This window comes from Scomber scombrus, chromosome 7 (assembly GCF_963691925.1).
Source record: "Scomber scombrus chromosome 7, fScoSco1.1, whole genome shotgun sequence".
NCBI lineage: Eukaryota > Metazoa > Chordata > Actinopteri > Scombriformes > Scombridae > Scomber > Scomber scombrus.
This window is the reverse complement of record NC_084976.1, coordinates 29612967-29635187: the sequence shown is the minus strand read 5'-3', so window position 1 is coordinate 29635187 and position 22221 is coordinate 29612967. Positions and strand designations below refer to the sequence as shown.

Here is a 22221-nt window from a genome sequence, read left to right as displayed (position 1 = left end):
TCCATTGTCGCTTTTTTGGCTTTTGTCGATACAGCCAACATATTTGGGATATTTGGAAGATCATTTCCAGTGTTTGCTGTTTCCACTCAGGTTGATGTCACACTGTTAAACTATCACATCACTCAAGGAAGGAAGGGAGGAAGGAAGGGAGGAAGAAGGAAGGAAAGGAGGAAGAAGGAAGGAAAGGAGGAGGGAGGGAGGAAGGAAGGAAGGGAGGAAAGGAGAGAAGGAAGGGAGGCAGGAAAGGAAGGAAGGAATGATGGAGGAAATAAGGAAGGTAGGAGGGCGAGGAAGCACAACGCTTTATAACCAATACATGATTTAACCCTCCTGTTGTCCTCGAGTCAAGGAAGGAAGGGAGGAAGGAAGGGAGGAAAGGAGAAAGAAGGAAAGAAAGGCGGAGGAGGGAGGGAGGGAGGAAGGAAGGGAGGAAAGGAAAGAAGGAAGGGAGGAAGGAAGGAAGGATGGAGGACATAAGGAAGGAAGGAAGGTAGGAGGGAGGGAGGAAAGAAGGAAAGAGGGAGGGAGAAAGGAAAAGAGGAAGGAAGGAAAGAAGGACAGAGGAAAGAAGGTAGGGGGAGGAAAGGAAAGAAGGAGGGAGGGTGAAAGGAAGGACAGAAGGAAGGAAGAAAGCGGGGTGCAGGAAGTAAAGAAGGAAGGGAGGAAAGAAAGAGAGAAGGAGGGAGGGAGGAAGGACAGACGGAAGGAAGGAAGGGAGGAAAGAAGGAACAGTCAAAACAGATGGAGTCAATTTGACCCGGGAGGACGACACAAAGATCAAGATCAGACCTTTTTTTGTTTATTAGACAAATAAGTGACTACAAAATGATGTCATGAGTTTCAGTGAAGTCAGTCTTTTAAAAGCTGTGTTTTCTAAATGGTGGAAATTGAAACAAAACATTAGACTTGAACCACTATTTGAATGCTCAGCGTAGAAAACGTGATTTATGTTGCAACACATTAGTCATATTGTAATGGGATATGACATGTTATGTAATTAGAGGCAATAAAACTCATTTATGATTTCTCCGCTGACCTTTCCAAGATTGCACCTCCATATTGTTCCTACAGCAGACTGTAATCTTTCATTTTTTGCTTTTGCCTCCAACGACCCGCCGTCTGAACCTTTTCCCCTTTCCGTCCAGTCTGGGTCAGCAAGCAGGCCGGCGGGCCCTAGCTGTCACAACCAATCAGGTTCATCTTTACAGTCTGTCACAGCCAATCAGAGTGGTCCTGGTCTATAGGTGGTTTAGTAGGCTTCCCCTCTCCAAACTGATCTGGGTTAAACAAAAGCCGAAGCCTGAGGGTCGGCAGCTCGCCAACGCGGGCCAACAGCACTTGGCCTTGAGGCGCCGTCACCCCAAAACAATTGCTGTGACCAACACACACACACACACACACACACACACACACACACACACACACACACACACACACACACACACACACACACACACACACACACACACACACACACACACAGTCCTCTCATTATGACCATCCACACCCTTCACCAGAGGAGCTGGAAGTCACCCCAATTAACAGTGGGTTACACTGGCAGAGAGACAACACACACACACACACACACACACACACACACACACACACACACACACACACACACACACACACACACATCAGATCAGATCATGGTCACTTTTGGGGACATTACACCGATTTAGATTAATTCAATGGAGACTTTTTGTAACCATGACCCCTACTTGCCCTAATCCTTACCTTAACTTAACCTTAACCTTTGACCCGAAAGTCAGCTTTTTCCAAACTGATGTTACAACTTTTGTCCCAGTTAGGCAAGCCGTACCCGGTGAACCTATCCTGAGTCTGAAACCTGTCCCCAAAAGTAGCCTATGACAGACCTCACCCACCCACACACACACACACACACATATAAACAGATTCACAGTCATGCAGTGTGAGGCCTCCTCTTATGTAACACTCTTTGATTATCTCATCTAAAGTGAGAATGAACAGAGACTCTTTTATTCCTTCAGTTTTGTATCATTTAGTCCTTTCTGTTCTGAACCCAGACTGAGTCTAAAAAACCCTGAACTAACTTGTCCTGACTCGACCCGACCTGGACCTCGGCCCTGCCAGCTGATGTCTAGTCTGCCAGTTCTCTGCTTCTAATTGGGGGAAAAAGACACTGGTCATTGTTGGTTTAGCTAGGCTTGCGCATTTTAAGTCCTAATTGCTGCAAAGAAATCTCCATCTTGGTCTTTTATCGAGTCCTAGATTTGCTATTTTATTTAAAAGGAGTTTCCAAACCTGCATTGTTTAGTCCAATTGAATCAGACTCTGGTTGGTTATCTCCACAGCAATCCTACTCAAGTGTGCAGAGACCAAACAAATGTGGTTTGTTTTTGGTGGGAACATGATTTAGCCTCAATCTGATCTGACTGTTGAGAATACTCTGAAAGGTTGAGCTAAATAGCAAATGGCAAACCAAACTATAAGGTTGGAAAATACCCTGAAATAGTCAAAGAAGTCAATGTGGGTGAGATTAGTTGAGCATGAATAAAATACTAGATGTAAATACAGTATATAAAATGTTGCTTAACCTTCGTGTCGTCCTCCCGGGTCAATTTGACCCCGTCTGTTTTGACTGTTCCTTCTTTCCTCCCTTCTTTCCTTCCGTCTGTCCTTATTCCCTTCCTCCTTCTCTCTTTCTTTCCTTCCTCTCTCTTTCCTCCCTTCCTTCTTTCCTTCCTCCATTCCCCTTTCTTCCATCTTTCTGTCCTTCCTTCCTTCCTCCCTCCCTCCCTCCCTCCTTCTTTCCTTCCTTCCTTTTCTTCCTCTCTTCCTTCTTTCCTCCCTCCCTCCTTCTCTCTTTCTTTCCTCCCCCTAGCTTCATTCCTTCCTTCCTTCCTCCCTCCCTCCCTCCTTCTCTCTTTCTTTCCTCCCCCTAGCTTCATTCCTTCCTCCCTCCCTCCCTCCCTCCCTCCTTCTCTCTTTTTTTCCTCCCTCATTTCTTCCTTCCTTCCTTCCTCCCTCCTTTCCTTCCTTCTTCCTCTCTCCCTTCCTTCCTTGCTCCCTCTTTACCTTCCTTATTCCTCCCTTCCTTCCTCCCTCACTCCTTCTTCCTCCCTCCCTTCCTTGCTCCCTCTTTTCCTTCCTTCTTCCTCCCTCCCCTCCTTCCTTGCTCCCTCTTTTCCTTCCTTCTTCCTCCCTTCCTTCCTTCCTCCCTCTTTTCCTTCCTTCCTCCCTCCCTTCCTTCCTTCCTTCCTCCCTTTCTTCCTTGACTCGAGGACAACAGGAGGGTTAAAACAAAGTAAAGTGTAGTTTTTTTAATCCAAAGCTGCTCTAGTAGCCTCTCTCACCACCATTCAGTGATATCATCCACTCATGTTTCACCCTCTCACGGGGCTTTTGCTGTGTTTTAACCACCTGGTACAAAAATAACAAAGGATCTGAATTAGATCAAGCTTTTTTTAGTCCATTCGCTAGTTGATCCACTGCCAGTAAAAACAAACAACTAAATCCAAATCCAGTTTCAGGTGAGCCTACAGTCCTCTCTGCAAACCTCAATCTTAGGATAAAGCTGTTCACTTTTCAAAATGTGGAAACCAATCATGCTTTCAACAGAATCCTTAAATTCAGACTTACTTCTTTTATTGATGTCATGCGGTATGAGCTGCAACCATAGACTGTATATAAAATGGACGTAACATCTGTGACGTCACCCATTGGTTTGCGGACTGCTGCTTGGAAGCGAATAATTTCGGATCTGGGCAGCGCCATCTTGAAAATTTCAGGTGCATGCCGGGAAAAATAAAAACAGGGATTCTACTTATATGGGCATCAGGAGGAGCAAGAGGCGCCCTCCTGAACCTGTGAACCAATCAACCTGTCAATCACGACGTAGCCACGCTCTAATGCATACCTTGCTTTATCGTCAAATATAAAATCAGGGAGGCCAAAATGTCCCAAATGAACATCATACTGCATTGAAGAAGGCTTTAAACTAGCGATTGAGACCATAAACACATTTTGAAAACGTTTACTGAGGTTAGAAATCAAGTGAGAAGTTGGTGAATTCTCCATTGACTTGTATAGAGACGGAAGTCCTTTTGACACCAAAACGGTCGCCCCCTGGTGGTCTTTTGATAGAATGCAGTTTTAAGTTACTTCTGCGTTGGCATCATTTCAGAGGACCAGAACTCCCCGCCTGGCTGCAACTGATATTTGTTTTCATTATCTATTAATCTTCTGATTGTTTTCTCATTGAATGAAGTAATAATTTGGTCAATAATCTGTCAGAATATAGTGAAAAGTGCCTGTTTGATAAATTCAGATTGCTTGTTTTATTCAAGCAGCTGTCTAAATATTAAAATATTCAAGAAAAACATCAAACCTTCTCATTTTAGAAGCTGGAACCAGCCTTCAAAACAATCAATCAATTGTCCGTCAATCAACTAAATTAATGAATCTTCTAGCTCTATGTGACACTTGACTTTATGGTGCCAGTTATTCGTCAGTAAATCTGTTGATCTCGGTTTCCAAATTGGCATTTATGTAAAAGTGACTCAAACAAGTCAGTCCTGGATCTCTGCTGTTGAAACCGAGCACGGCAGGAAATTCCTTCATCCAGAGACTCGCTAACTTCCAGGCATTTATTGACACACACACACACACACACACACACACACACACACACACACACACACACACACACACACACACACACACACACACACACACAGCTGGTTTTTCACATCTCACATGTGTACAATATACGACACATCACTCATAAAGCCCACAAATTGTACTCGTTTTTTTTTAAAGGAGGGAATAGTGAAAATGTTACGGCCCTTTTCCTGTTTTTTCTCCTGATGCTTTTATCTTTTTATCTTTTTTCCAACATTTTGGTGTCAGTCATAACCAGCAGTAAATCTTCCTTTCAAAACAGGCCTTCAGGGAATAATGTGATTATTAAGGTTCATATAAACCATGGGACCTTGAATTTATTTGAAACCGTACTGTATAATTTCAAAAACACAAGGCCATCAATGAGATAGAAAGCACGAGTCTTCTTTGTTAATTACTTTAACTGATCTGAAGTAAACAGATAGATTTTCCGATGAATAGCTCCATTTCATGTTTACTGAAACTGAGCTCTGTGATCCCTAAAATCCTGACTCATAGGTCTCTTATGAGGACATTAATTGTTCTCATGTGCAGAATTAAAAAAATCCTTGGAAGGTTTAGTAATCATGTTATGCAAGTGATTCATCTCATGTTCAGTTAATCAAACCAAGATAGATTATTTCATTTTAGAAGTCAAACGAATGCAACTCACTTTGATGCAGTTTTGTGCATTTATACTATATTTGGAATGACTTATGTCACATTTAGCTCAGATTTTGTGTACTTGTATGATTTTGCTTGTCACAGAGCTGCTACGCTGCCCCTAAATCAGCAGTTCGTCAAAAGGTTCCCCCTCGTTAATCCAATTAGGCTAACGAGGTGCTGAAAGGGAGACAACTCCATTTAATTGGCGCTCAGTCCGGAGACGCACAGTGAGGATCTCTGGCAGACTGACACCACTGTGTGAGTTCATGTGTGTGTGAGTGTGTACCTGCCCATGTACAGTATGGGCCTGATTCACTAAAGGTTTGCGTGTGTAGAAACGTGTGCAAACTTGACATCACCTGCAAAAAATGTGCAAGCTGATCTACTAACGCAGCGCACTGAGGTTTGCGTCTTTCAACTGTGCAAGATAGTACGCGCTGTTTATTTAGTACGTTTGCCATAATGAATGTAATGTTAGTAGTTTACCAATATTAGTAGTTTACCATAATGAATGTAATATTAGTAGTTTACCATAATGAATGTAATATTAGTAGTTTACCAATATTAGTAGTTTACCATAATGAATGTAATATTTGTAGTTTACCATAATGAATGTAATGTTAGTAGTTTACCGTAATGAATGTAATATTAGTAGTTTACCATAATGAATGTAATATTAGTAGTTTACCATAATGAATGAAATATTAGTAGTTTACCATAATGAATGTAATATTAGTAGTTTACCATAATGAATGTAATATTAGTAGTTTACCATAATGAATGTAATGTTAGTAGTTTACCGTAATGAATGTAATATTAGTAGTTTACCATAATGAATGTAATATGGGGCGTTTCAACCCCAGTGTGTAAAATACAGGGAGGAGAAAATGCAAATATGTTATTTAGCACGCGCATTGTGATTTACCAAACCTGAAGGTAATGTTGCTGACGCTCACTGCGTCTATAAATAATAAGTTTGAAGGACAGGTATTACCCGGCTGTTACTATGGAGACAAGGAGTCGGAGGCACAATGACAGAAGAGTTTTTCCACCTGTGTTAATAATTTTGGAGTGGAATATTTTAGGTTTTACTAATATTGACTTTGTAACTAATATTCTCCCATATGTGGGTTTTTCTGGTAATATTAGTTTTTGTTATAACTCAATATATTTGTTAACCTCTTCCACTAGACTAGAACCTGATCACATTTCATTTTGTGCTTGCAGCTTTCTGCTTTATTTGCTGCTGATGTGTGACTTTGGAAATGTCGGGTCACTAGAGCAAGATACAAACTAGATACAGATTAATGGGATACAGTTAATGTGTTTTGCATCTAGAGCATCATATAATATTCCAAATGATGATTACTTTAACTAATATGTGCTAAACGTGATGTTTTAGGTTTCAGTTTAGGAAAGTCACAGGCACCACAGCTTAGCATTGAAACCAGGTTGGAAGATTATTAATGTATTCATCTGTTTATTTAACAGTGAGAATAAAGATAACAATGTACAGTATGTAGGGCATCAGGCTGAAGCCAGTTTGCTGTTCCCTGTTTCTGTTTATGCATTTAAATCTGTGTTAAAACAGCCAAATTAATGAGTTGTTAAAACCGAATCAGAACAGAACAGAACAGATTAAACAGACTTTGCACATCTGTATACTTTGTCCATGTGTGTATGCATTTTAAATGATTGTGTATAAGTCATGCTCAGTCTGACAGAAGTGTGAGTCCAGGAGCCGGGGAGAGCAATTTGGAACCAGTTCTCAATGGGAGCTGGTTCCGTATTGTCCGATCTATTAGATCTATCGTAGCCTCTTAGCTTCTTGGTTCCTTTTATCGATGTCAGCATGTTTTCCTGACATTTATGCATTGCAAAACATTGACATCAAGCTCATGCGTCTACAACCTGCAACAAGACATAAATATAGCAAATAAAGCATCCAGAATAACCAAGAAAAAACGCGCTGCTGACCCGGTACTATGACCTGGTCAGGCTGCAGGGAGAGCTGCTGTTTAATCGGTCTACTGCTCGAGCTAATGGAGCTAAATAACAGATAGTGGATTATCAGCTGTTTCCAACTGGGGCTAATGGGTTAGCTGGCAGGCCACTGGCTCACCCAAGGCAGTGAAGTACAGTAATACTGAGGGAACTTCACTACTCTGTTTCTACACTGTGTTCAGACTCAGAGATAATAATAAAACAGCTACATTGACAGCTACGTTTTTAAGCAGAATAAAATCTTATAGACTCCCATCTCGAAGTTGAGGCAGTCAGAGCTGTCAATCAAGAGCCTTATGACAGACTTCAAAGCTACTTAAAGTCTTCAAATCTTATTAACGGAGCTTTAATGTTCAAAATGACCATAAGCACGCTTATTAGGGGCTCTAACTTATTGATTGACTTTAGTATATCTGGAGTTGGCCATCGGTGGGATTGCACTTTAAGGTTCTTCCTCCGGTCTTCAGCCTCAAGCCTTGGTAATTGCTGCTTGATTGGTACATGCTAGCACACTCAAAGCAGCTCAAGAGTTTTTATAAGCTTTGCCTCTTGGACCAGGAGCATCATATTTTAGATTTGAGGCCGCTGATAAAAGACAGTAGGCTACAGAGTTGATTGAAAACGTCTGTAAAGTGTTTTCTCCTTGACGACAGACAGACGGGCAGAGTGGGAGTAAAAGTCCAAGAGTCTTTGACACACCATGAAAGCATCTCACATCCTCTCTCTCTCTCTCTGTCTCTTTTTGTCACCATCTCTCTCCATCCTTCACTTTGCCGCCTCGTCCTCCTCCCTCGCTTTTAGTCTTTCTGGCTTTTTTTTCTCTTTGTTCTCTCTGTCATGTTGTGTCACTTCTTCATGTCCCTCGTTACCGTGTCTCCTCATCATCTCGTCGCTCTGTCTGTTTAGCAGCAGTCATTACTGTCTGTTTTCCAGACTGCACTGTGTGTATTCATCAGGCTCTCCTTGCAGCAGGAGGAGGAGGAGGAGGAGGAGGAGGAGTTGGTCTTGTTGAAGGCTGACTACTCTTCTGGACAAACTGTCACTTAATGAGTGTATTGCTGTCAGGTGTGTGTGTCTGTGTGTGTGTGTGTGTGGTAAAGCAGTAGAATTGAGTAGGTGAGTTTGACTGTTTCTATGTGCGCATAAAAGAGGTATGCTCTTTTTTATTCCCGCTGAGCTTCAAGCATTTAGTGTGTAAAATGCTTTTGTGCAGTCATAGTAAAGCCTGTTTCTTTATATATATATATATATATATATATATATATATATATATATATATATATATATATATGTGTGTGTGTGTGTGTGTGTGTGTTAGGGTGGTTTTGGCATATTATCCTAGTCAATTCAGTTGATGTGTTAAACAGCAGTGGATTGTGGGACTGCTGGAGGGATTAGCCCTAAAACGACCCCGGCTTGAAAGAAGCAGCTCGTTGCTTCTGTTGCTGCGGCGCCGGAAAACAAAACCTTCAACAAAGTGAATCCTTCCACCTGTCAGACGCCTCCTGGGTTATGATGACAGGAGGGTTTAGATGACATCTCAACAAGCATGCATACGTATGTGCTTTATGCTTTATGTCTAATGATTGGTTTTATTGAGGAAAAGTCATGCTGTCACATTTACACAATTCAACAGCAGCTGGTAGTGAGATTCAGCAGGAGACATATATCATATAAAGCGTCATATATCAAAATTAAAACCAGAACTCATTTCGTTAAAAGCTGATGAAATATCTATGTCGATATGGTCTCTTTGTGTTATTTTTATTTCTATCTTTGATTCAGAAATGTGAGTTTTGCGCAGTGCTTCTTGCTGGATCTTGAGTTTCTTGGCTCATATTTTACTGGCAAATATCAGGTTTTGATGTAATTTCCTTAAAGTCTAAGATCTTCCTTTGGAGTTTTTTTTTAAAGATGCCTTATATCTTTTCAATAATCGTACTGGGAGAAATCCATCAAATAGCAAGTAGAGAACCCCAGTTTGTGTTTTGAGTTACTGAAATGGAAAAATATCTGAATCTGTTGCTTTTTACAAACTATTGTTATCATCCCTTCGTGCCCAAGCCTGTAGAAAGAAATGTAACTCCACCCAAGCTAGAAAACCTTGTTAATGAACATTTATACCAAGTCACAAAATCTTCATACTTGCAGCAACTAAAGCACAACTAATCATTTTTTACAGTGATGTTTAGGCTCTCACATCACTCGGTTTAGGTAATGGAGAGTTTAATACTGATGAAGTCAAAAGTGACCTGTAGGACAAGTTCATTTACTTTCAACCAATCTTCTCCTGAATTGTTACTTTTCGAAGTTTCATTTTGTGGCCTGCACCTGAACACACACACACACACACACACACACACACACACACACACACACACACACACACACACACACACACACACACACACACACACACACACACACACACACACACACACACACACACACACACAGACAGGACTCAGGATGTAAACTATGATTTCCACCATCCACACCGACCTCTTCCCTACGACCTGCATGAACAACCCTCTCCTGCTTAATTGCAACAGCAAATATGTTCTGAAGGGAAAATAATGCTGTTGAACTATGTTTCCATCAACATGATTAGAAAATGCAAGTCTCAAAAATGTTAATATTGCATTCATTCATTTTTTCCACCAATATATTTAATCTTGCAGTAAAGTAACAGCTCATGCAGACAAGTCTACAGCATTATTCTATATATACTATCTTCAAGCACAAGACACGACTGGGTTTTAGATCAACTTTATTCCAGATTCAGGTCCATATAAAATACATACAAAAACACACACAATACAATAAAATACATACAACAAGTAGGTTTAAAACACATACAGGCATCTTATTCCAGTGCTTCCAGAAGTATGACGAATATTTTGTGTCACTGTGTGCAGGCACAGCTAAGTCGACACATAAAACTGTAAATAAACTTTCTAAGAACAGCATGAAAAGTGGGCACATTACTGCTTACAAACATATTGCACTTGCACTTGCCCATCTTGGATGTCTAAGTAAAATCCTGAATGCATCATTATATGCCACCTGGAGTTTTTTTCATTTTTGCAACACTGTACCTGCACCACAGGTGTGCAGTATACAAGGCAAGGCAAGGCAGTTTTATTTATATAGCGCATTTCATACACAGTGGCAACTCAATGTGCTTTACATAAAACAAACCCAAATAAAACCCAATAATAGTAAACACATACATACCCCCCCCCCCCCCAACACACACACACACTAATAATAAAAACTAAGTACAGAAACATAGAAAGAGAGAGAAATAAAATACTAGAATAAAGCATTGAATATAAGGTTGCAGCATGAAATAATGATTGAAGTACAATATGACCTAAACAAAGCTATCTTGACATCATCAGTACACTTATTGAATTTTCGTGCAAGTATGTTGACGCTGGATGTCATCATCATCATCATCACATAAATCATCTCTGATTATGTTAATTTAACCGAAACCACAATCTTTCATTAACCTTAACCAAAGTGCTTAATGTTGCCTGATGATAAAAAACACACACAGGACTCAGGATGTGAACCTCTGTCTTTTAACGTTTTGTACCCCTGCTGCCCAACTTCCATCCAAGTACACTCTATAAATCCTCATTGCCTGTGAACATAATGCAGGCAGTGATTTTATTGCTAAACAGTTTAGTAGTATATGTAATTTCTAGCAGGGTTGGCATGATGTAACAAACTGGAGCACTCTCCATCAGGCATTATCAAGGCTTTAAGTAAGATATCAACATAACACGGAGGAGTCAGAACTTGACCAAAGAACTTCTAGAGGACTGTTTGACTCACTGGAAAATCTGTGAAGATGTGTAAAAGATTCTCTCTCCAGTTTTATTGTCTCTCTTCAGATGATTGCGGCGTAGCTTAAGGGATCTCTTGAGCTCTTGTGCTGATTAATTCCCACTTTGCATCATGATGCCGTAAGATCTGACTGCTGTTTTCCAGTAATAACCAATGACTCACTGCTCAGTTTCCATGTAAGGGAGTAGTTGGAAAAAAAAAAAATATTGTCTTGTTGAAATCTCAAGATTACAACAATGTAAAAGTACAGTTGAATTAGATTTTCCCTCGTTAGTTCAGTTTTGAATTGTTGCTTCCATGTTTATTAAACCCTAACGTTGACTTGATGTGACTTCAGTGATCAGGCATGTGATCTGTGGACTGACTGAGAAAGACTTCTTGTGAAATATAGGAAAATCAAGTACATGAGTCAGATTGTGGACAGCACACTATGTTAGTTTCCTCCTTGTTTTTCTGCAGTTTTGAAGATATTAGATTGTATGTCATCATTGTCTAAGGGTGTGTACGTTTTTTTTTTTTTTTTTTGGATGTTTGTCCCAAAATCAGACATCACGTCATCTATCTTAGGTGGAGATCACAATAAATAAACTATTTTTCTTGTAAATGGATCCTCCCATTGGAGTGTTGAGGAGATATTTAGAGATGAACAGATTAAAATTGGAGAGGGTCTCGATCTGAGCTTAACTTCAGTTAGAAAAAGATCCTCCCAGATATCCACACATATGCTCATTTGGTGGAGGCTGTTAACCACCAAAGCTCCTTACCAGGACCAGGAGTGCATGCATTTATTCACTGCGGGTGTGCACGGTGGGAAGAGAAGCCCCAACCTCTGTGACATGAATGAAAAGGGTCTGAGAGCCTTTTTAAGAGTGCACATGATGGTGATGGTTATGGCACTAGTTGTATATGAAAGGATAAAGCTGGTTCTATATTTATTTTCCATTATTAAAGATCATTAGATAATTTTCTTCTGCAGATAAATGTGTCATGAAGAAGAACCTTTTCACCCTAACTTTCTATTGTTATCTAAGTCTATGTCACTTTAAAGTAATGACTGGAACATCGGCCTCCATAAAAGACCATAAAAAAGAATTTGTGTGCTAAAAATATACATTTAATTAGTTAGGAAAGAAGCAGCACCCTATTGCCCAATTTGAACCCTCAGCTGAATGAGTCAAGTTCAGGTATTCACTGTGCAGGGCGTCTAAATTCATTCTGGGAAATGTAGAGCTAGAGTTTCTATATCAAAGTCAAAGTCATTTTTAATGTCAATTCAGCAATATGTACACGACATACTGAGGATCGAAATTACGATACTCTCAAACCCCAATGGTGCAAAATACATCAAATAAATAGATATGTTTAAAAATATCTAAAAATATACATAGTACATGTTAAAAAAAGGACAGACACGAGACTGGTAGACTGATATTGGTGCAAAGTGCATAGTGCAAAAATTACAGATTTCACAGAAATCACAGCGAATGATTGCTACCCAATGCTGGGTAGTCTTTTATTTGCCTTTTGCATTGTTTTAACTCACACTGCACATTTTAATCAGCCTTTCTGCAGGTCCTGCATGACCAGAATTAATCAAATGAATCAAACAAGATGACCGCATCCTCAAAAAAGCGATAAGGACAGTGTTACTTTCTACAATTGTACTAGTAAATCAGAAAGAAGAATAAATAAATAAAATGTGAAGCAACAGATGGCTGGAAGATAGTATGATCTGTCTGTTCTGCAGCAAAGTTTAGTTTTATATCCCAGCAGTTCCCAAGTTTACAGTTTTAGCCACAACACGCACTGGTCCAATACTCCACTAATATGAAAACAAGCTCACTACTGTTTAAAACACATCTTTTGACAGCAGCCATGTTGGGAAATTGGGATTGTGGAGCTGCTCAAACTGCAGACAGCTGACCAAAAGTTTCTGATTGATTGTGTGGTTTATTCCTGTCAGCCAGGCTCTTCAGACTAACAAAAGCAGTTTAAACAGAAGTGTCTGCTTTATATGAAGCCATCAACAGTGCAGTCACGGAGTTGTCTCAGACTGAAATACACCTGCTGTGTTAATCACTGTGAAGTAAACAAGTCATCCAATGCATCAGTATTGTGTTTGGTGTCATTTTCATCGCTAAAAATGCTGTTATTGGCTATTATTGATACTAATATTTGTTGGTTGAAGATATTAAACAATACTATTATTAATATTGTTCAATTTTGATAATGAATTATGGTGTTGATCAGTGTTATTATATAGATTATTATTGGTAGGATGAGATTGGTGATGATGATGGTATGGTGGTTACTATTAAGCTTAAAATAATGAGTCTGATTATCTCTAATAATACAATGATGTTGATTTTTGTGTTATTTATCTATCTACTATCAGCTCTGTATAACTGGACCATCTCATACCAGGCCCATGTGGCCGGTGGGTGGGGGTGGGGGGGCTCTAATCCCCATTTAACCCCACTTTAAATACAAAGTTAGTCCTCAGGCCGAAATGAACGGACCCCTCCTGTTGGGGATGGGGGGCGGTTCTAGAGGGTATCTGACCTTTACGAGAGGCCAGCAACCTCCTACAGGTCTGGGAGCGACCTAAAACAGGAGAGAGCAAGGAAAGGGAGTATAATAATAACTTAGACATGAATAAAAATGAGAAAAATAAATACAATTCTGCCCTGGTCCAGCTGTCCTGACCTATCCTGGCTTCACCCCAACCAAAGATCCCTCGGATGGTTAAATACAGAGAGATGGTTAGAAATGCTGTGCAGTGACAATATAACACCATATCCATTAGGTTTGGGGTTAATCACAGTCAAAGGACGGACTTTGGCTCGGTGAGGCTGTATTAAAAAGTGCAAAGTTGTAATTACAATCCGAGTTTGCACATCGTAATTACAATTTAGAAGTTGGCATTGACGCCTTTTACCAGCTAATAATTACCATAACTCCGATATGGCGTAAATGGCACTGCAACAACCTTTTTAGGTGCGTTGATTTCATCCACTCTTGGCACCATTTTTGATGCTATTTTTCTGGCTCTGTCAAAGGAAGACGATGAAATTATACCTCATGTCACCTACAAAGCTCCGATTCCTTTCCAACCACAAAATCGGACCTATTAGAATCGCTAAAATAAAAGTTTTAAAGGTCTTGAACCAGGTTAGATTTCTGTCAAAACTTGATGAAATTTTAAGGATATTGTTGGATTTAGTCTCTTAAATTAAAGATAATAAAAAAGATAAATCACACCAACCTTATCTGTGAAGAGCATGTTAGTTTAATTTGGTTACAGCAGATAAAAACACCAGTGTTGTCATGGTTTATGTGGTGATTGATTTTAGCTGTCACTCACGATGAAAAGCCTCTATGGTGTCATCTTCACATATTTATTACATTCTTACAACCGTCGAGACGCTGTCTTGTGTACGTCTCCTCAATATCATCCCCCCCACACCACCACCCTTCTCCTTCTGACATGGTACCCCCAAAGTCTCCCAAATCCCTCCTTCTCCATCCCACATAATCCCTAATCCCAGCTCTTTACCATTCAAGTACATTAGTGAATTATTCCTTTAATCCAAAGGGGAGCGGTCGTAAAGCAGCTTTTTCTGCATGACTCAACGAGCCGCTCCTCAGATGAAGTAATCGACCGGAGGATAAGTATACAGCCAATCACGTCTCGTTTTAATTTGTTTCACCCGTCGGGTCAAAGCCAGACTCCGTGAGACCACTTTGCCCACCCGACAACGCCAAAAGACTTTAATTTATGATGTCAGTCTGTGGCTGGAAAATGTCTTTGGAAAGATTGAACTGAACTGGTTTGTGTCAGTAGTGTAAAATACAAACAACAGTAGATGTTGCATCAAACAGCTCAGTGCAATTAGTCTTAGCTAATATTTACATGTTTCCAATTAGGTGAAAAATTACTTTATTATCTTTTTTCCACCCGTGAGATTACTTTAAATGTCTTTACTTCTAACTGACAGCAGATTTAAAAGAAAAATGATGATCCTAACTGGTTTAATTTCAATGCCTTGATTGTTGTATTTTTCATAGTAATGGGTTTTGCTGCCTTTTCTGACGTCACAGTGTTTTCTTCTTCTTCTTCTGGCTGCCACAGTTATGTTTTCTACATGTACTGAACATATTTTCAGTCTTATTTGTTCAGAACACACTGGAAAAAATCATCCATGAATCCTCTAGAATAGTCCATTAAGGATGTAGATGCATTGGCAGGTTGTGACTTAGTAAAGGGCACAAGCATCCACAAAATTCTCTCTGCTTTTAAACACAGTACACTCGTCTTTCTTTGCTCACTCCTGATTCGCTCTGATTTGTAATGTGTGGGTATAGCAGTGAAAGATGGCTCGACCTGGAGAGAGTATCTCCCAGATGAGCACTGCTCTCCAGTAACAGGCTCATTTGAGAGCTTGAAGTTTTTCCAGAACTGATCGATACACACTGTGGTTTGTTTTTAGAGTGAAACCATTTTCACTTCATTAAATTTGCAGCACTTTGTTTTTATCTGCTCTGTTCTGTGGGGACTGTCATGCATCTGTGCTCCGGGTCTCACAATCGATCCGTGAGCTTTAAAATGATAACGCCTTCATGGTTTAAAAATGCATAATCCACATTAATAATTTACCTTATTTCTGTCTCGTAGGTATGAAGCGGATTTTAAAATCAATGTTTGCCTTTAAAACCTTTGGAATAAACTTTTTCTGAGGTTGTATTTGTACTTAGAAACCTTTTTTTCTGTGTGTTTACAGGGGACGTTGTGGGGATCAATGCCACTGGGCCGGACAGCGCGGCCAATGTTACCTCCCTGCTTAACGAGGCGAAAGGGCCTGTCAACAAGGTCGTCGCCCCGGTAACCAGGATGAGCAGCTCAGCCAGTCTCGACACTGTAAACCCTGTGACCGTGAGGGCGGGCCGGGTCCCCCGTGCCGGCGATGAGGAGGAGCAGAGCAGCGGCATGTTCGGTGAAGCGGTGGTTCCTGTCGTGGAGGAAGTGGGTGTCGCAGCCCCGCCTCAGCTCAGCCCTGACTCGGCTGAGACGGAGCACCTGCTGCCTAGCAACCCACGTAAACAGGAAGTCATGGAGGGTGAGGAGGAGGAGGATGAAGAGGAAGAGCGTCTGCCACACACTGACCCACCTTGGATCCATGCCAAAGACACAGCCGTGTTTGACCTGGACCACCTTTTCACCACCACCGCCCCGCCCTCGCCTTCCACCAACCCCTCTAACCCTGACGTCCTCCACGTGGACTTCTTTGACCCCTCCTCTCGCGGACGCAGCCTGGACCTGGCCCCGCCCCCAACTTCATCACTGGCCCATGAGCTTCAGGGTGGCGACCCGACCTCCTGGGCGATGCCAGACAACTACGACTACCTCACACCCTACGAGGACGGCGTGTCCCCCACTGCTGATGAGTACACCTACAGCACCACAACCGATGCCTACGAGAGCGACGAAGACCTCCGGGTGTCTGCTGGGTCTCCAGCTCGCTCCAGGCCCAGAGCCCCAGGATCAGGCTCCTCAGTCCCAGGGAGCGCAGGAGCTCCGCTACCAAACATCCCTGTGGCGGCTCCTCCAGCGGCCTCACCTGTGGACGGGTCAGACGGGCAGGGAGGATGCCGCGTGGGCTACCAGATGGTGAACGGAAGCTGCCGCTCCCCCTGCGACATGCTGCCCAACTACTGCTTCAACAACGGACAGTGTTACCTGCTGGAGGGAATGGGAGTCTTCTGCAGGTATGATGTGACACAAACACAAACACATTCAGCCTGAGACACAAACATTTACTGAACACTGCATTCACAAAACAAGCCATGTCCGCACAGCGACGTACAGCCATAACTTTGCATCAATATTCAGATATTTTGCATTAAAGCCTTACTCAGCTGTAAGCATTAAAATATGATAATGAAAAATATAATACGAATAATAGAGAAGTGATTTCCATCAATCCGATACATTAAAGATACATATGAAGTTACCAATGCAATACGATTAACCCCTATTGTGATGCAAGGCGATTCAGCACAATATGATTTGAAGAATGATGCTAGGCAATTTCATATAATACAGATAGTTTAATTTTATTTCTTAAGCATACAGCAAATCATAAATTAACTAAAAAGATGCCATTTTTACTTTATATGTTATATATATTATGCTATTTTGTGACCTATAAAAAAACCACTTATCCCTTTCACAAGTCCTTTTATAGTATTGTTTTCTCTCTCTTTCCATTTACATGCATATGCTTAATGACCCAAACAATTATTGTCAAAATATCCAATTAAATCCACTTACTCCGACATGTGGAACAATTATTCAGCAGAGTAAGTTCCACCTGGAAGGTTTTGGCAGCGCACCACGTAGCTGTAGCATGCTGGTGAACTTAAATATCAAATTATTGGTCACTTCGAAACAATGAAGGCATATGGTCTCTTCTAATAATTATACATATATCAATTTTATGACAAAGATGTTAGAAAACGATGCATTGCAAGTTCATCCCAAAATGTGTCCATTGCACACTTCAGTTTGAATGTTTCCGCTGGTGCAACGATGCAAATCAGTGAATCTTCTGATCCCAAAAATTCAAGATTCCTTTTATTGTCATTCAGCACAGCATCAAAGACGCAAAGCAGAACAACATTTCGAGCATGGCTTTAAAAGAAACAATCAATAAGCCAATAAGAGCCAGGCATACGGACCACATAGACCACAACAGTAAGATTAAAGAGGTCTTCAGAGGTTTCTTAAAGGAATTTCCTGAAGTTGCATGACGGATGCAGATTTAAAGACTTCTGTGAACCATGACATGAATGTCAAGGGTGTATGGGAAATGCTTTTGGACAAAGGCCATTAAAGATATAAATATCCTTGTCTAAACATATGAAGCAAGCCACACAACATACTGTTATGTTCAAACACTGGATTTTTAGTTATGAGTCTGATTACAAATGTCAATAGCATTTTGAAGTATGTTTTTTTACTTCTGGAACAAAACTCAGAGGTTTTCATTTTGGCTCTGTTGTGGTGCAGATTCTCTAAGAAGTACGTAGCTCCATACTAACTCCATGGCAACATTGCACCAATGATGCAAATACAATGACGATATTTCAGTCTGTGGTGCAGCTAACTCTGCTGAAACTTTTTTTTAAATGTTTAAGAACTAAAGCCTTGCAGCTGTGGCAGGCTTAATCAGGGTCTCTCATTTGCATGTTTAAATAACAATAAATACATTTTGCAACACCAACAAAGTCGTACAGAACAATCAGACAAAGTTCTGTCTCATGATATGTGAGGCTCCATGAAACACTCTGGTCAGAAACATGTGGAAAAGCTCAGTGCAGAATAGAAACCAGCACGTTATTGTTATTTTTAACAAGAACACTTTTATGAGGAAATGTCCCATCGTCTGCCAGGCTGTATTCTGAGATTTGGTTTTCCTCCGGGAGAGCTGGAGTCATGAAAACTGTATACAGACGCACACAAGCACTCAAACTGAAATACAAGCAACTCAAACAATCGCTCACACACACACGTACACACACACTGAACTGTATATTGATAGTGTTTTCATCTTGTGCATGCTACCCTGTCCCATTACTATATGACCTGCCTTCCAGGCATCTGCCACAAACTGCAGTAATGACTTTCCTCAATATGCGACCCAATAGTGTGGTGCTGTGGTGATAAATCTAGGTGGAGGTCTAAAGTCAAATGGATTAGCGAATCATTTATGAAAATATGGTGTAAGCCACAGAATGATTTCAGCTCAATACGAGACCTCTGCCAATGCATGTGAAAGTCAACAATCACAGTGCATCTGTGGATGAAAACGTCCCGATCTGTGATGAGAACAGCTACACAACATGCCGGGTTCGGGATTAGGGCTGCTGCAGATGAGGGGGGGGAGGGGTGATGATTATTTCATGGTGTGTTTTCACTGATAGCTTTCCTGATTTGTAATACAGAGTGCTCCTGTCATTCACATTGTATAATTAATGGAGTATGAACGAATCAATGCAAATTTGTGTTTACACTCCGGAAACTGAAACACGATCACTGTTATTAGTCTTTGGAGCCATTTATAAACAAACTATCGTGTCCAAAACTGTTCGCGGTGAAGTGACATGACACCCAGTGCAATGTTGTGGCTTATTAACATGTCTTCAACACATACTGGGGGTGTTATTGTATTTTAAAGACGTATAGAAGAGATGTGATTCATCACTGTCCGTTGCAGTTTTCGCCTTTATTGGAGAGGGGATTGTGAGGAGGCACACAGGACACAAAGGGAGAGAGAGAGAGATGGGTATGACATGCGACACAGATCCCTGGCTGGGATCAAACAAGGGTTATTGCAGTTGTGTGGCATGCACATTACCCATTCAGCCTCCAGGACACACTATATGTGCACATGTTCAATGATTATCTATTCTCTTGTTTGTAAGGACAGTTTCTAAGCACGTGTAGAAATTGTTTAATGCATGGTTTGATACATGAGGCCCCAGGTTTTTGGTGACAGTTCCTGAGAATTAAAAAAAAAAAAGAAAAAGAAAAGATGCTTCTTTCTACAGTTGCCAGTTTTGTGCTGACATTCAACATCCGCACAGGAAGAAATCCATCATACAAGAGGCCTAAAGATCGATTTACAGCGTACAGTACACACACTGTAGCCTCGAACTGCCAACTCTCTTTTCAGTCCTGTGCAACAAAACTAAACTCAAGGATTTCTTAAAAAGTATTCTAGCAACTGAAGAATTTTATTGTAGTAGTTTAGGGGAAATGTCTGCACCAAAAAACATGAAAACATCTATTTAATCATAAAGAAATACCTGAAATACAATGCATATAATAGAATTGAATAAATATAACAGTGTCAGAGCTGAGGGTGATTTGTTTTTGTTGGTGTGTGTGTTTGTGTTTGTGCTATCAATCATATAAACAGAGGCTTCATACTTCCACATGGTATAGATTTTTCACACATTTCCCCGTAATTATGAAATGAATGAACCAACCAATCAGTGAGGACGGAGCTCTAAATTAGGGAACAGCTGCACCGATTAACATGCAGATTTATGCACGAAGGCCTCCTGACTCAAGCTGATGAGGAAAATATTAGACTGGCTGACTCTGCCAACGCTGTCATCTACACACACACACACACACACACACACACACACACAAAGAAATACAAGACACATCTCAGTCTACACCACAATACAATATGAGACATTGAACGCCTCATGAGACATTTAGACCAACCCAGATTTTCCTGCTCTGAAATAACAAGGCGTTAGATTTATGTCTCTAGACAGCCCCCCCCCCCCCCCCCCCCCCCCAAATCCCAGTTCACCACCCATGACCCTGTGAGTGGCTCCACCTCAAGGTTATATTCACAGCATGTCTCCACGGCCCCAACCCACCCCCCCTCCCATGGCTCATTCAACCCCCTGCAGGCCGATTCCACTCCCCACATACTGTGATAATGACCCTGATCCTCCCTGACCTTTAACACCCTCCACAAGATTGGAGGATAGATGAGAAGATTGTTATTCGATATGTGTCAGGAATTTAATTCATTTTATTTTCCTCTTAGGGAAGGAGCTGTTTAATGTGAAGGTTTAAGATCATTTGTGACCGCTTAATCAGCGTTAACCAAACAGCTGACACAGATGATGATTTCAAACTAAATGTCAAATTTGGTTTTAAAAAATCAGTTTGAATTATTTCCTTTAATTAGCATCTTTCTCACTAGATTTGGAAACTTTTAAGACCCGTTTAGCAACCAAAAAAGTGCCTAGTGACCCCATGCATAAAGAATAATAACAGCTAATGATAAACGTAGTTATTTAAGTTAAAACTTTAGCTTCTTCACTTTCATTTTTTAAAATTCTTGTACATGTGTGATTACGCTATGATGTCACAGATATGCAAATTAACACTTGGCATCATTTTAGCTTGCTAACTGTTACTTAGCAAGCTTGCTAGATGGGTTGCTAACAGGAAATGACTTTACACAGTTTAATCAAGAGATGTATTTTAACTATCAGCTCCTGTCTCATAACTATCTGTAAAATTATATATTTTGTGTAGATGTTTATTCTCCCAACAGATGTTGATAAAAGTGATTTTTATCAGTGGTAGGCTATACTAGCTGCCATTGTTTTCAGCTTGTTCCCATTCCAACGTCAGCCCCTCACGATGGTTTGATTTTGGTCAAAAGTGCAAATTTGTGTGTCAAAAATCAACTCCAGCATATTATCAACATGCATGGTGACTTTATTAAATATCTGCATTTAGGTTAAGCTGCATTCATCAGGCATGTTACCTTCTTCATAGTTCAAAGATGCAAAATGAATGACGTGATGGTCGCGATTCTATTGAAATAAATAGAAAGTAAATGCTAGCATGACCGAGACAGAAGCTCCTCATAGTCTGATGTCAAATAATTATAATTAATAATAATAGTCCCATACAAATCTGATGAATCCAACAGAGCTCCTTCCCAACCAGTAAAATCATTTCAGTTTAGTAATGATAAAATGTTTAAGCTACTCATGTCGTTAATATACTAACTTTTAAAGTTTAAAACAATGATGACACTAAGTACATTTAGAAATATAAGGATGAATATGAGTAATCAATAATTAGACATTATTAAAAACACAACAGAATAAGTTAAAATAAATAATTGCTATAAATATTTAGTGTAACCAATGATCACCACTATATCAAATGAACAGCTTACAGGTGTTATTGACTGCGGGGGGAAATGGAGCAAATCTCCCACAGCTCTGTTTGAAATAATAAATAAATAAACCTCAAACATGATCCAGGGCAGATTTAGGGCAGATTTAGGGCTTCAGTCAGCAGATAGTAGCAGTGATGAAGCTCCTGAGAGTGAATCAGTTGATGACTGGAGAGAGAGAGAGAGAGAGAGAGAGAGAGAGAGAGAGGCGTTTTACTGCTGGGCAAAAGCGCAATATGGGTCAATGGAGCGCTGGCACAGATGA

At 40.5% G+C, this 22221-nt stretch overlaps 1 protein-coding gene across 1 annotated transcript in view; it reads left to right on the top strand.

Moving 5' to 3' along the window:
- cspg5a (chondroitin sulfate proteoglycan 5a) overlaps positions 1–22221 on the top strand; it is a 49126-nt gene that overhangs the window by 10781 nt on the left and 16124 nt on the right. The window contains exons 2-3 of the mRNA XM_062423181.1: positions 15954–16945; positions 17821–17900. Of these exons, the coding sequence (XP_062279165.1) occupies positions 15954–16945; positions 17821–17900 (1072 nt within the window). The remainder of the gene's footprint in view (positions 1–15953; positions 16946–17820; positions 17901–22221) is intronic.